The sequence below is a fragment of the Capra hircus genome, chromosome 24, assembly GCF_001704415.2.
Source record: "Capra hircus breed San Clemente chromosome 24, ASM170441v1, whole genome shotgun sequence".
Classification (NCBI taxonomy): domain Eukaryota; kingdom Metazoa; phylum Chordata; class Mammalia; order Artiodactyla; family Bovidae; genus Capra; species Capra hircus.
Window position 1 is genome coordinate 10,980,716 of NC_030831.1, and position 14,533 is coordinate 10,995,248.

General features: G+C 35.7%; 1 protein-coding gene across 2 annotated transcripts in view; it reads right to left on the reverse strand.

The window, feature by feature from the left end:
• Window positions 1–14,533, reverse strand: part of CDH7 (cadherin 7) — a 139,932-nt gene that overhangs the window by 55,136 nt on the left and 70,263 nt on the right. For both annotated transcript variants that reach the window (XM_018039794.1, XM_018039793.1), the window contains exons 4-6: window positions 14,195–14,314; window positions 6,090–6,257; window positions 3,294–3,481 (exon numbers count right to left, since the gene is read on the reverse strand). In XM_018039794.1, coding sequence (XP_017895283.1) covers window positions 3,294–3,481; window positions 6,090–6,257; window positions 14,195–14,314 — 476 coding nt within the window. The remainder of the gene's footprint in view (window positions 1–3,293; window positions 3,482–6,089; window positions 6,258–14,194; window positions 14,315–14,533) is intronic.

Below are 14,533 nucleotides of genomic sequence, written 5' to 3' on the forward strand. Positions count from 1 at the left end.
CTCCTCCGTCCATGGGACTTTCCAGGCCAGAATACTGGAGTGGGGCGCCATCGCCTTCTCCATTATAAACACTATAGATCTATTTAAATTTTACTTTTTTCATATACAAGGCTTTGGATACCCTGTCTTAATACACATAAATTCTCTTATAATGAGTTAATAGTCATTAAAATGTCACAAAACTATACAGTTTAGTCTCATGTTATCTGTTATTGAAGACTATCTTGTTTTCTAAACATCATGGTTTTACCCCAGTAAGATGTGGAAAATACATCTTCTGCTTGAGGATGAAACAACATCAGATCAATCTTTCACATTAGTAAAGCAGAGCAAGCTTCACCAACCATCTCAAGTAATACACCACTGCTCATTTCTTAGTCTACATTAACGCTTCTATATACTGTTTTACTAGACCCAATATGATACATAACATCATGTTAGGATTCTACACCTGAGTTCTCAAAGGACTTTTTTCTAAGAAGCTCTGCATTTAACCTAAATATGATTTTTTGACCCTTGATATCTAGATGATTGACTTGGTTCTACACTTTATGGAGTTGAAAATGAACAAGATTCTCTTCATGAAACTATTAAATATTTTATTGGTTATCTATGCCCCAACGGTAAAACTATAAAATGTTCCACCATCATTATTTCTCAAGATTATCCTGTATACTGAATGTGCTTAATTATCCAAAGACAATCACTGACATTATATCAGAAAACAAAGGAAGAGAAACATTAAAAAAAAATTAGACTAATAAAACTTGTCTAATAAAAATTAGACAATATTCATATATTAGAAGTCACTGGAGTAAATAAAATTCATTTTTAGTTGTCAGTAATTTAAACTGAAAATAACATAATTTTTATTCCATGTTTAGCGTAAGAAATTATTGAAGCATTTAGCTAACATCTCATATGATGAATTGATAAATCCTTATCAATCACTGGGCATTTATTAGGTATAAAACATTCCTTATTGACTGTGCATGGGTAGGAAATCTTCTGTATCAAAAATAAAAAATCCATGAATCTAAATGCTTATAGAATTTGGAATACTTTTGAGTCTTAATTCATCAGACAGAGGACAATGTCTTTTTTAATACCTTAGATAACTCCAACAATACACTACATTTCAGTCTACTGACATCTTTGTGACATATGAATGCATTTGGACAGGAATTTTCATCAAGCCTCAAAATAGATCACAAAGTGCTATCATGAAACATATTTTGATTTGGCTATTTAATATTCTTATGAACCTAATAACATTGTAATTATAATAATAACTAATGCATATTATATATTGAAAAACAGTGAAGATCCAGAAACAGTTATGGTTAAAATTTTAATGTTTTCCTGCAATCCTGTATTCTATAAAAATGAAATAAAATTTGAAACAAAGAGTGTGTAAAATTGTGGATACTGCTTTTTATGTAATATTTTATATAACCGTTTCTCATATTAGCTAATATAGTAAGAAAATATCACATCGTTTTGATGATGCACAAGATTCTGTAATTCGGAAATATCAAACATTATCTGTACATTCTTTTATTCCACATTTTATACTGATTCCATATGTTCATTGTACTTAATACCTTCATGAGATGTTGAGAAAGCAAGTTAAGATGAAGCCTTTAAACTACCCAAAATGAATCCTAGCAGATACTAACCACTATCTAGAACAGTAGTAATAACCAATCATGTTACTTTTATATCATTGTAAGTTATCAGTAAGTTTTACCTTGTAGGTTTTTAATGAATTTTATGCTTTAAGATTAAATGCATTCTTGTACAGTTTTCTTACAGGTTTTTTATTTTTATTTTTTTAATTAATTCTCTAAAACTTTTAGAAATAATATTAAGAAATTGAGTATAAAATTTTTCAACTACTGAATCAAATATCTCATATCAAATACATGTATTTGTGTTTATTTCTTCAATGATTTATGCTATCTCAATATGATAGCATATCATATTGAATCATGTCATATAAAATATATGCATGTATTCAATAAAACAATTCCAATATATATTTAAAACTTCTTGAATATGAGATTAATATCAGATGAGTCTTTGAAATCTTTGAACATGACTGCATCTCAGTGCATTCCTTCCCTTTTAGACAACAAATAAAACATTTACCAACAGTTGGCCTATCCTAGTTATCAAAACTTTTTTACACAGATTGTCACCAGCTGAGCTAAAACAGCAGCTGTCCACTGGAAATAATCGCAGAAATGTTTTGCCTATTGGCCTGAAATCAAACATATGTTTTCCTATAACAACTAAAACATAACTTTCTTTGTTGACGTGTGTTAATTATTGAGAGATGTTAATTATACAGTTATACACCTGGGTTGTCACACTGGCATAGAATCCCAGAGTCTTGAGTGTAGGCTTTTTATACATGCTTTAATTTTTAGTGTTTCAGACATTTAGAAAATATGACTATATTCTGGAACAATTCCTTTTTGACTTATTTTTTTAAAGATTTGTCAAAGATCATGTCTATACAGAAAAGAGGGGGCTCATTTTACCCCATATCTAATCAGAGTTGGGAGTTAATTTGCAAATAGTTTTTATTTTGGATTATAATGATTTTTTAAAATCTTCTTTGCACTTATTTTTATGATAGGTTTCATAAATTTTCCATGCTCTGTATAAATTTTTCAAATAATTTAATAAGTATAAATATTAAAAAAGAATAGCTGACAATACAGCTGGTGGTTTAGTTGCTAAGCCATGTCCGACTCTTGTGACCCCACAGACTAGTCTGCCAGGCTCCTCTGTCCATGGGATTTTCCAGGCAAGAATATTGGAGTGGGTTGCCATTCCCACCTCCAGGGTACTGGAGATCAAACCTACATCTCCTATGTCTCCTACATCGTCTGGCAGATTCTTTAACCACTGAGCCACCTGGGAAGCCCCTTTGGCTGATTTTAGGGTTCATTATCAGCCAACAATGAAGAATATTCATCTCTTCAAGTAGATCACTTTAAATAGCACTTTGGCCAGTAAGTCCTACTGTTACAGAGCTATGGATAAGGGCTGTGGGTTTACTCAGAGAATAGAACTGTTAGACCTTAATTACAAATGTTACCCAGTTTTTCCTCTACAGTGCCAACACTTGTAACTAAATGAGTAGCTTTCTACCCCTAAACATAAAATAACAATGGTTCCAAACTCCCATTCAATGTGCCTACTACATTATTCCATCAAAGCAGATGTGGCTTTTCAGTAATTCTCTATGATATCATCCTCACAAGAAATAAAGAAAATATTACCTTCTGTATGGTAATGATTCCTTCCTGTGTATCTTTGTCAACGGCAATCTTGAAAATCCCTAATCCATCACCATCCACAATTTTGTAATCCATTTCAGCATTAGCTCCTATATCTGCATCGGCAGCTTTAATTCTGGCCACAACAGAAGCCACTGGCAATGACTCTGGGACGTTATATTGGTACGACCCTGTGAAATTAGGAATAAGAAATGAACAAAACCTTATACTAAACTAACCAATAAAATTTAATTATCTGGCTATCTTCAACCCTCTTTGCTTAATTTGCTTTTATGTCTTTATAAAATAAGATGATAAGGCAATATGAGACAAATTATAAGTTTCATACAGCTTTAAAAATTCCAAGGAAATGATTACATAATAATCAATGTCAAAGACAGCCTGGGGAAAAGCATAAGAAGTACTCCATACCAGTATCTCTAGTGGTGAGAAATATACCACTTTTAATGATAAAAATAAAACTTAAATTGTAAACAGAATTAACACTGAGTTGACTAGAAATAATATGCAATTAATTTATATAAATATTTAAAATTTAAAATAGTATAGCTTAGACTTCAAATGCGCAAAAAATGAGCCTAATTCTCAATTCCTTAATGCTGGAATTTCCACAATAGTATCTTTTACTGAAAAAGTTTCAGAAAACTGGACAAGGAAGTTGATAAAATGCAAGATTAAGTATGACTTGTACATTGAACTCAGGGCACAATAGCACAAGGAAGAAAGAGAAGCAAAAAAGGAAGAGTAACTTTTTCAAACTTTCTTTTGTAAAAACTCTTTACCATCCCTCAACTAAAAAAAAGAAAGAAAGAAAGAAAGAAAGAAAACCAGCTTGGGAGGCAGATGAAGAACCTTTTGAAACCAGGAAATGCCCCTTCAACATTTCTCTTTAATCATCTACTTTTTCCTGCTTCCTCACCCTTTTCCGTTTCCTTTTGGCTGCTAACTGTGATGCATCTGCACTTTCTTATGAAGAAAAACGAAAGGATACTCTTTAAGAGAAACAGAGAAAGGAAATTGTATCCAAATGAAGGTTCAGTTCAATTCAGTTGCTCAGTCATGTCCGACTCTTTGCGACCCCATGAATTATGCTACATGCTAGAATAAGAACCTCGGTGTTTGCAATTCTATACATTTTGTTAATTGTTACTGATTTTTAAAAAATAATCACAACATCATTTTTGAGTGACCCCTTTCACATATCTGTAAGCTCCTTAGGAAAATCCAAAAATTTCAAGCTTAAAATAGTATCTAAAGGGTAGACAAAGAAAATCCCAGTCAAAATGAAAAAGTTAATGATATATTTTTGCCTTTCTTCACTATAAGTCGTCTCCGACTCTGTGCGACCCCAGAGATGGCAGCCCACCAGGCTCCCCCGTCCCTGGGATTCTCCAGGCAAGGACAGTGGAGTGGGTTGCCATTTCCTTCTCCAATGCATCAAAATGAAAAGTGAAAGTGAAGTCACTCAGCCGTGTCCGACTCTTAGTGACCTCGTGGACTGCAGCCTCCCAGGCTCCTCCATCCATGGGATTTCCCAGGCAAGAGTACTGGAGTCGGTCGCCACTGCCTTCTCCAGGAGAGTGTTTAATAAGCTAGAAAACTCATGCTCTATCTTATCAAATCATGACAACTGAAATCACAAAAATCTATGTCAATTCTTATTTCTCTAAAGAAGAGAAACAGTTAATTCTATTATGAGCCAAATATAATCACATTGTTTTGTGTATTCTTCTGTCTTCCTCTCCTCCCCCACTGTAAGCAGTTAAGCACACAATTAAGGCTAGATTCTTTTTTTTTGTAAATGCTAAACTTAGGATAACTTTATTTTGCCAAGAGGTATCAAAATGTCTGTTGTACAATAGCCTAAATATTAAAAATATATAAAATAAGATTAAAACATCTAAAGAAGCAGTATTTGAAGGAAAACATGGTGACCAGCATATCTCCAGAGAAACTGTCCATGTTTGACATAAGCCTCAGAAAAGCATTTAAAGATACTGTAGTCTACATGATTCTTCTTGCTTTCTTGAGTGTTCTAAAGAATACCACGTATACTTGGAAAAAAGGACAACTAAGAGAATAAGATGAAATGCCTTTTTTTTTTTTTTTTTACAATCAGGACACCTCTACCTAAGAAAAATTTTCTTTTTTTTCCCTTTTACTTGGTTAAAAGAAATGCCACTTTGCTCAAAGAAACTAAACAGAGGGAATACGGTTTTCTGGTTCTTTGAACTGGTTTCTTTTGAAACACTGAGTGTTTGCATTAAAACAGATGTGGTAGGTAGCAAAAGGAACATTCAAAGTTCATGAACTGGTTTAAAAAAAGTGTGGAATGAGAAAGTTCAGTACTCTTTTTTTTAATCTTTAGAAATAAAGCAGTGCTTTTAGTATACAGAATTCATGAAGTGTATTTGAATGTTACTATTAATAATTGGGAACAACCTCAGAGTTAACAGAATGTAAAGAGCAGCATGTCTTTGACTAAAAAGACTAATACATAAACAAACTTAATAACTGTCTAGTATTCAAAGTGTACTAAAAGAAAAAAAATTACATTTAAGACAGAATACAAGGTATAATTGCTTTTATTTGCTTCTAATACCTTTATTATTTCATATTACCGAATTAAAAATCAAGCCCCTGATAAAACAAAATTGGAGGAGAATGTAATTGAGATTAATTATTTGAGACATATTTGGGGAAATTCCTTTTTAAAGACATTCCTATAATCTGGCAAGGAAAGGGAGCATGCTTGCCACATGCCACGGAACAGCTTACTTCGAGGAAAGCGAGGTGGGTTATCGTTGACATCAGTGAGGGTCACGGTGACCGACGTGGTTCCAGAGAGCCCTCCGTTTTGACCAACCATATCCTTTGCCTGAATAACAAGCAAATACTGGTCTTTAGCCTCTCTATCCATGTTTGGAAGGGCGGTCTTGATGACTCCTGAAAAATTTCAAATCCCGGTAAAATGCATCATGAATCAGTGCATTTACACTAGCGAAGAACACTGATACAGGTAGAAATAGCTCAAGCGGTTGCCTTCTGCTGCTTCGTTTACTTTTAAAAACTTTAAAGCACATTAAAGACCAAAGAGATATAACAACTATTATAAACATCACGACACACAGAAAACACTGCAATACAGAAGACCAGGGTAAAGAGAGCATTATCCCTAAGTTTTACGGAAATATGACTCAAAAAATACCAGCTTAAATAAAATCTACTCCAGAAGACTGGGCAGTTGCCTGTAAAATACATGACAATTAATCTTTTTCTCTCTCACCCTCTCCAATATCTTAATTCCCAGTGAGGTGAAATCACCATAAACCCTTTCAGCTATTGTGGCTACTATTCTCCCAGCAAAGTAACTACGTATTCTATAAATGAAACAATGTGTCATTTATATTTAACAAACAAAACACCATTGCAAACTATGATGCTGGATAGACTTAAGGTTGTATCTGTTATTATAAAAACCTGAGAAAAAGTATTAACTATGAGAGTGACTGTGTTCATGAAAATCAAGATAGTAAAAACATCAATGTGTTTTGCTGTTTCTTTCTAGTCAATTGCATTTAATAAGGAGAACCTTGAAGACTTCAGAGGTATAAGAAACTGTCTTCAGAACTCCATGCTGTGTGATAAGAAAGCTTAAACAACAATCACTGCTGCAGTAAATCAGTGGTTTTATATTAATAACCAATTATTATATACACAAATGAGAAAATAGAATAATTACGAGTAAAGTTTAGTTTTGCTGTGGCTGCCCACTGGTAAAGAATCCACCTGCCAATGCAGTAGACGTGGGTTCAAACCTTGGGTCAGGAAGATCCCCTGGAGGAGGAAATGGCAACCCACTCCAGTATTCTTGCCTAGAAAATTCCACCAACAGTGGAGTCAAGCGGGCTACGGTCCAGAGGGTCGCAAAGAGCCAGACACTACCTAGCAACTGAGCAAGCACACACATATATAAAATAATACATATTCTTAATATAATATACTTGGGCTCCCTGGGTGGCTCAGATGGTAAAGAATATGTCCGCAATGAGGGAGATTTGAGTTCGATCCTTGGGTCTGGAAGATCCCCTGGAGAAGGGCATGGCAACCCACTCTAGTATTCCTGCCTGAAGAATTCCATGGACAGAGGAGCCTGGTGGGCTACAGTCCATGCGGTCGCAAAGAGTCAGACTCAGTATACACACATATGAAAACGCATCTATTCGATATTGCTCCATACAGATCTTGAAACTAGGAACAGGAGGTCATCTTTGCTAATCAGATACAGTAAGGAGTCTAGAATCCTACTTAATCATTTCTTGTACTTTAATCATTTCTGATAATGTTTTACCTACATAACTGGAACTCTTTTAAGTTCATCTATCTATTTTGTTAAAAGATGCTAACTTTCAGAATTTAAGTCAGAATTTAAATCCCCAATGACTCAGTCCTGAGGGACAGGAACTGTGGTAACATGGACTTCTCAGGAGCAAAACTGGGCTGTCTGATAGAGGATGGTTCTTTAGGAAGAAAATGATTATAAACAAATTGGAATAAACATTCTTTTTTCTGCATGTTTGGCACAAAAATGTTTTTATACCCTCCAAATTTATAAAATATTTTTTAAAGCTGCCATTTTAAAATGTTGTTCATGTTCAGCATAAAAATGTCTTTATACCTTCCAAATTTATAAAATGTTTTTTAAAGTTGCCAATTTAAATTATTTGAATGCTGACTCTTCAATTGACACATATAATAATGGTCTGTGTATATTTCAGCTCTAAGTATAAGTTACAAGCCTGTATTATACTATACCTGGTCTGCCCTGTTCATCACAATACCCTACACTTTGGTAACTACTCCAGCAGTGGGAAAGAGATGAAAGTATCTTTCAATAATTTAAGAGTAATTTAAACAATATGTTATTGGTCCCAGTACGTTAAGATTCCTAGTTAAATAACACTCATACTATCTAAAGAAGCCACATTCTTATTTAGTTCTGAGCAGTACCTATCAAATACAAACACACACATACATATATATACATATACACACCTACAATGCATCAATATTTTAAGCATTTAAGTTACATTTGAGTAGGCCATTTATTGCCACCTGCCAATTCAGGAGACATAAGAGATGTGGGTCCAATCCCTGGGTTGGGAAGATCCCCTGGAGTAGGTAACAGCAACCCACTCCAGTATTCTTGCCTGGAGAAATCCCATGGATATAGGAGCCTGGTGGGCTACAGTCCAGGGGGTCTCAAAGAATTGGACATGACTAAAGCTACTTAGCACGCAAACCATTTATTGTCACTGCTGTTTTAACAATCACTTATTCTAATACACTACATTGGACGCTGCTGCTATAACCACACCAATACAAGGTCTCTTTAACTCCTTCCCTGAACTCTTTTAGTTATCTGCACACTGCTTATAGAGAATCTCTATTTTTTTTTAATTTAATAGTGATTATTTATTACACTAAATGAAAAGAAATACTAATATCATTGTTTAGATCCTATGAGATGCTTTTATATCTAACAATGCTTTTATATAGAGAATCTCTAAAACATCACAATGATCATCAAAAGAAGCAGAGTCATATACTCATTTGGTTCACTGAGAACTGTCTGAGATGTAGATATTCTTCTGAGAACCATAATGATTCTATGAATATTTCGTGTCTGCTCTTCAGTACTTCCCTTAACTCTAATATTGAAGACATTGAGTATTGACTACAATAAGACTCACTGTTACCAAGCTTAACAATCTCTAAGATTTCTGGGACTTACATATCTCTACTTCTCTATGTTTCCCTTACTTTTCTTCTTTTTCTTACCTTTTTTTCTTTCTCTTCTTCTTTCTTCCTATCATAACTGTATTTATTTATAATATTTTTTAAATAAATTAAGCATTGACAATTGAATATTTGATAGTGCATTTCATAAGATGATATTTAAGAGTGTGTTTCACATTAAACACATAATTAATAGTTTCATACAGATGATAAAATATTAATAAAATTCTAAAACAATTTTCTACCCATTCAGTTTTGATTTTTAATTTCTCAATATGTTTAAGCGAGTTTGCATACAGCACAGTTTATAATGGAAAAAGGTCCATAGCATCTCAATTAACCAGCAAAGAAAATACAGCTGCCTTATCTTCTCACAGTTTTGCTCAGTGGTATTATTTGAAAGAAAACACAGAATTATCAGGGGAGAAGTCTGGTAGTCAAAGTTACTCATTTATTTTTCACACTTCTAATTGTCTCTTCGCAAGTGATCCTATAAATAACACTTTTCCAAAGCAAAAATCATCACAGAGTTTGCAAAGAAATACAGGGGGCAAAGGTAATTTCCAAATACCTCAACTATTAAACATTTTTTTTTAACAAGAAAGAAATAACTAGGTGAGAACTGAATTTAAATAAGAATATTCAAACATAATAGATTTCTAGTTCTATGGCTTTTGTGGGCTTTTTACTTTTGAGTCTAAGCTGTCTACATTTGGAAAAGAATTCTCATAAACTGGATATGATCTGCATTTTGGAGAATATTATATAGACACACACTCACAGATAAAATTGTTTATACTGTGTCCCTAAAGTGGTAAAAGCCAGTCTTGTCTAGTCATAGCCTTACAGTTCTATGAGGCTTTCATGGGAGATAATAGCATTGTTTTAATAATCAATAATTTTAAGCCACTTATGATGAAAAGAATATACTCTGCATCTCTTTAGAAAAAGAGACTGGCCCAGATTTTTGGCTTTCTGAATAATAATTTCTCTATGGATATATCATCTGACCCAGTAACCCAGAGCTTCTCATTTATATTTATAATTAATGTTCACAAAATGTATTATGTATGAAGCAAATTTATCACTGCTATTTTTCAACAACTGTCTGGTTTTTAGTCTGGGAATAAATTTTGAGATGATTTTCTGATGTCCTACCAGACATCAATTTTCTTTCAAGCATGTTCTGTTGTCTTGAAATTTCCTTAAGAATTTGTATGTATACTACATGTAACAGACAAGAGCCATTTCTGAAGTCTGCCCTGGTTTAGGGAACCAAACAGTTATGGATGCATGCAGCCTACTCAGTCAAGCTCTGGGTTAGTCTCAGGAATCTAGGTAACCACATGAGCCTGGTAACAGGGGGCTGGGCTTTTCACATTGTGTGGGTTCCATATACATTAGGTGTTCAGGTAAAGCTCTGCCTAATGAATTTTTTTTCCTTAATTTTCTGTTTAAGACTTGTATTATTTGGTTTCTCTCCCGGTAAGTGAAGCTCAGTCGTGTTGGACTCTGTGACCCCATGCACCGCAGCAAGCCAGGCTTCCCTGTCCATCAACAACCCCCGGAGCTTGTTCAAACTCATGGAAGCATATAATAGAACCATCAAAAGATGGAGAAGAGCCAACAGTAGTGAAGATGGAAGGTTCTGGAACATCAAAGGATTTCAGAGCTGGCATCCTATCAAGCAGAAAGGACTGAGGAAGGGACTGCTGTAAGCTGTGAGGGGACACCCTCAGAAAGCCCTGACAGCAGGGAGGCTCCTCCACGCTGTGGGCCGCAACACAGACAGAACGCCCAGAAGGGGTGTGTACGGAAGGAGCTCTTGTTACGACTGTGAACGTGAACGTGAAAGCCACTCAGTCGTGTCTGACTCTCTTTGCGACCCCAGGGACTATACAGTTCATGGACTTCTCCAGGCCAGGATAGTGGAGTGGGTAGCCCTTCCCTTCTCCAGATCTTCCCAACCCAGGGATCAAACCCAGGTTTCCCACATTGCGGGAGGATTCTTTACCAGCAGAGCCACAAGGGAAGCCCAAGAATACTGGAGTGGGTAGCCTATCGCTTCTCCAGCAGGATCTTCCCAACCCAGGAATCGAACTGGGGTCTCCTGCATTGCAGGCGGATTCTTTACCAGCTGAGCTATCAGGGAAGCCTACCGTTATGACTGTGCTGCTGCTGCTAAGTTGCTTCAGTCGTGTCCGACTCTGTGCGACCTCATAGATGACAGCCCACCACGCTCCCCCGTCCCTGGGATTCTCCAGGCAAGAACACTGGAGTGGGTTGCCATTTCCTTCTCCAATGCATGAAAGTGAAAAGTGAAAGTGAAGTCACTCAGTCGTGTCTGACTCTAGCGACCCATGGACTGCAGCCCACCAGGCTCCTCCATCCATGGGATTCTCCAGGCAAGAGTACTGGAGTGGGGTGCCATTGCCTCCTCTGGTTATGACTGTAGTACTTACCTAAAACTAGGACAGACCAAGGACGCAGGCAATGCCTGATGCAGGCACCATGTAGTCACACCTCCAGGTTTAACAAAGAAATCCTAAGTGATATTGAACTCTCCAACCATTTTCCAAGGTCTACAGCTTTGGTGTTCTGTGCAGTCACACTGGCCCTATGTTTGGTTTCTGTTCTTCTGATGGCATTGGAAATCTTACTAATGTTAGAACAGGAAGCCTGTGGTTTTATTTCAAACAACACATCGTGTAGCCAGTCCTGCCATATATGAAACATTTAGAAATGTGATCTATGTGCTTGCAGGTTTTGGACCAGATAAACACATTAGAATAATCCGCAATCTCCCAGTAAATTGGGGGCCATTATGAAGACAGGTGATGGAAACCTGAATGGTCCTTTTAAGGCTATATCATCTTGTTCCTAGGTCCATTCTCTTTGCTTGTTGAACTGCCAGCATTGTTTTTTGCAGCTATTCACATTCTTGTTTTGTGGACAGAAAAATTAAGGCAGAAAACACACTAATCCTCTGGTTATCTGGCCTGTAAGTAGAGCTACAGAAGAAATACATGCTCAGAAATTTTAGTCAGGCTAAGTTAATGATATGTGGTTAGCAAGTAATGATGGATGTTATTAATATTGCTGATATTATTCCTTTTTAAAAAGAGAAATTACAAGGTAAACTTTCAGAGTGATTTCCTAGGCCTATTTTACATAATGGTGATCTGGCGTATCTTCAGCATTCTTCCTATCTAAAGTTTTACGTGCTTCTCAAAAATGCTGATATCTAAAGATACGGAAAAGAATGTTATTTCTCACATAGATAAGGATCATACATTAACTGAGGAAGACTACCTCAAACTCTACCTGGCTCTTCGTGCATATAAGGCATGAAAGATTTCCATTCATTTTTGTCAGAAAAACAGATTTTTTTGGAAAAAAATGCATTCTCTATAGTCCTTAAATATCTCTGCACTGATGACTAGTGAAACAGAAGTCCCAATGATTATCATGACTAGAGCGTTAAAAACTAACAAAACAAAATTAAGCAAAAAGCTTATCTCCTCTAATACACGATCCTTGAGACTGAAAGTTAAAATGAAGTTTGAAGTTCTAATCATGTGATGCCAGGATACAGACTACTGTCCAGCTGCCCACAGGTGAGGTTTTACCTACACAGGGCCTATGAGACACCTATTATCTTACAGCAAAGCTAAAATCACAAGCCAGTCACTAGTAGCAGCAGAATATTTAGCCCTTGGGATTAGTACATGCTAGTTTTGGACCTGTTATATAACGCGAGAGGTGTATAATTTGTGAGCAAATTGTCAGAGGCTTGTCAATGTCTTTCCAGGCTGCAGAGTAGATATATAAGGGAATGGGTGGGTGTCTGAACTGAGGTTCTCAGATCTATCATTAAATCAACCATGAGCACAACTTTACATTCACAGGATTCAGATCATAAAGCAGATACTTTCATTTACTTCTCCTTCAATACTTGCTCAATCAGAACTATTACTCCTCTGTCAGACTCTTCAGGCAGCTTCCAAACTTCATCACAACACTGGTATAAAACACGCAGTGCGGCCTCTGCGAACATTCTAATGAATGATGAGCTGGCCTTGAATTCGTCTGTTTTTGCACATTACAGCTGTCATTCTCAAAAGACATTTAAAATATGTACCCTGCCACACAGTGATTTGAGAATGAATGAATACTGCCATTTTTTATAATATGGAAAACAGGGTGGTGAGTGGCATTAAAATATTCATTTAGGATCATAAGTATCATCAATGATTCAAGATCATAAACTTGGCTATTTGAAGAGGCATTCTTCTCCATGATACAGTTAAATTACTAGCATACAAAGAAATTTTGGATTTTTTCAGCGGTGAAGAAAAGCAATGGCTCACACCCACCCACACTGCCCTATACCAACAGCCAGACACATAATAGATAAAATATTATTTTATAATCAAGAAAACAGTGCTCCAAATTATAACCTTACTGAATATAAACCATTTCATCTTCAAAGCGAAACAGAACATCTAGCCAAACAACCACATTTTCTATCCAGGCTGTTTTGCAACCCATTTTTTTTTTTCTTCTAAAATGAAAAAAAGTCATTTAATTTAGTTTTTGATTTAGCAGATCATCATCCTAATTGTTATGTTTCAGCTAATTTCCCTGAGAAAGCCAGCCTCTGGAAGGAGAAGCTGTGACTACTATATATGCTACTACATGGCAGGGAGATTCTGCTGAAGATTTAAAATTCTACTGTGTGTAATTCCTATGTGAGTTAATTAAAGAAAACAAATTGAAACACTGCAGACGTAAATATTCAACGTTTTCTTATGGAGTCAAGAGACAGCAGCGGAAAAACTTTTCAATAGCTCATATTTTGCTTAATTTTGATAGAAATTCCAATCAATGTAGTAAGATATTTTTTAAAGGTGCTAATGGCTCTATAAATAATATGCCGTTTATTACCATGGTCCATATTTTGAGAAAGGCACAATAAAAATAGAGTGTCATCAGTTTCAACCACATTGAATCAAAATAACTATTAATTCCATGCCAAGAAAGAAATAATGACTTTACAAGGAGAGTCACATGGCAATGTTTACCTGTTTTGGGCTCCACTGAGAAGTATGGCTGACCCTGCAGGATGCTGTAGACCACTCGAGCGCTGTTGCCATACGTAGGATCGTCAGCATCCGTCGCTGTCACTTGTACCACTGAGGTCCCTACATGACAATCCAAAAATCAATGAATTAAAAATTCCCAAATGCCATAAAATGAGAAATCACCAAACACTAAAGATGCTACATTAGTGTAAAGATATAAAGATGCTTTCCAGTTTTCATTCTTTTTCCCAGGTATGTGAAAAATGGATACATTTTTGTGTCCTAGACAAACTCCAAAAGATGATAAATGATAATTCCTCAGAAATACTTAAAGGATAC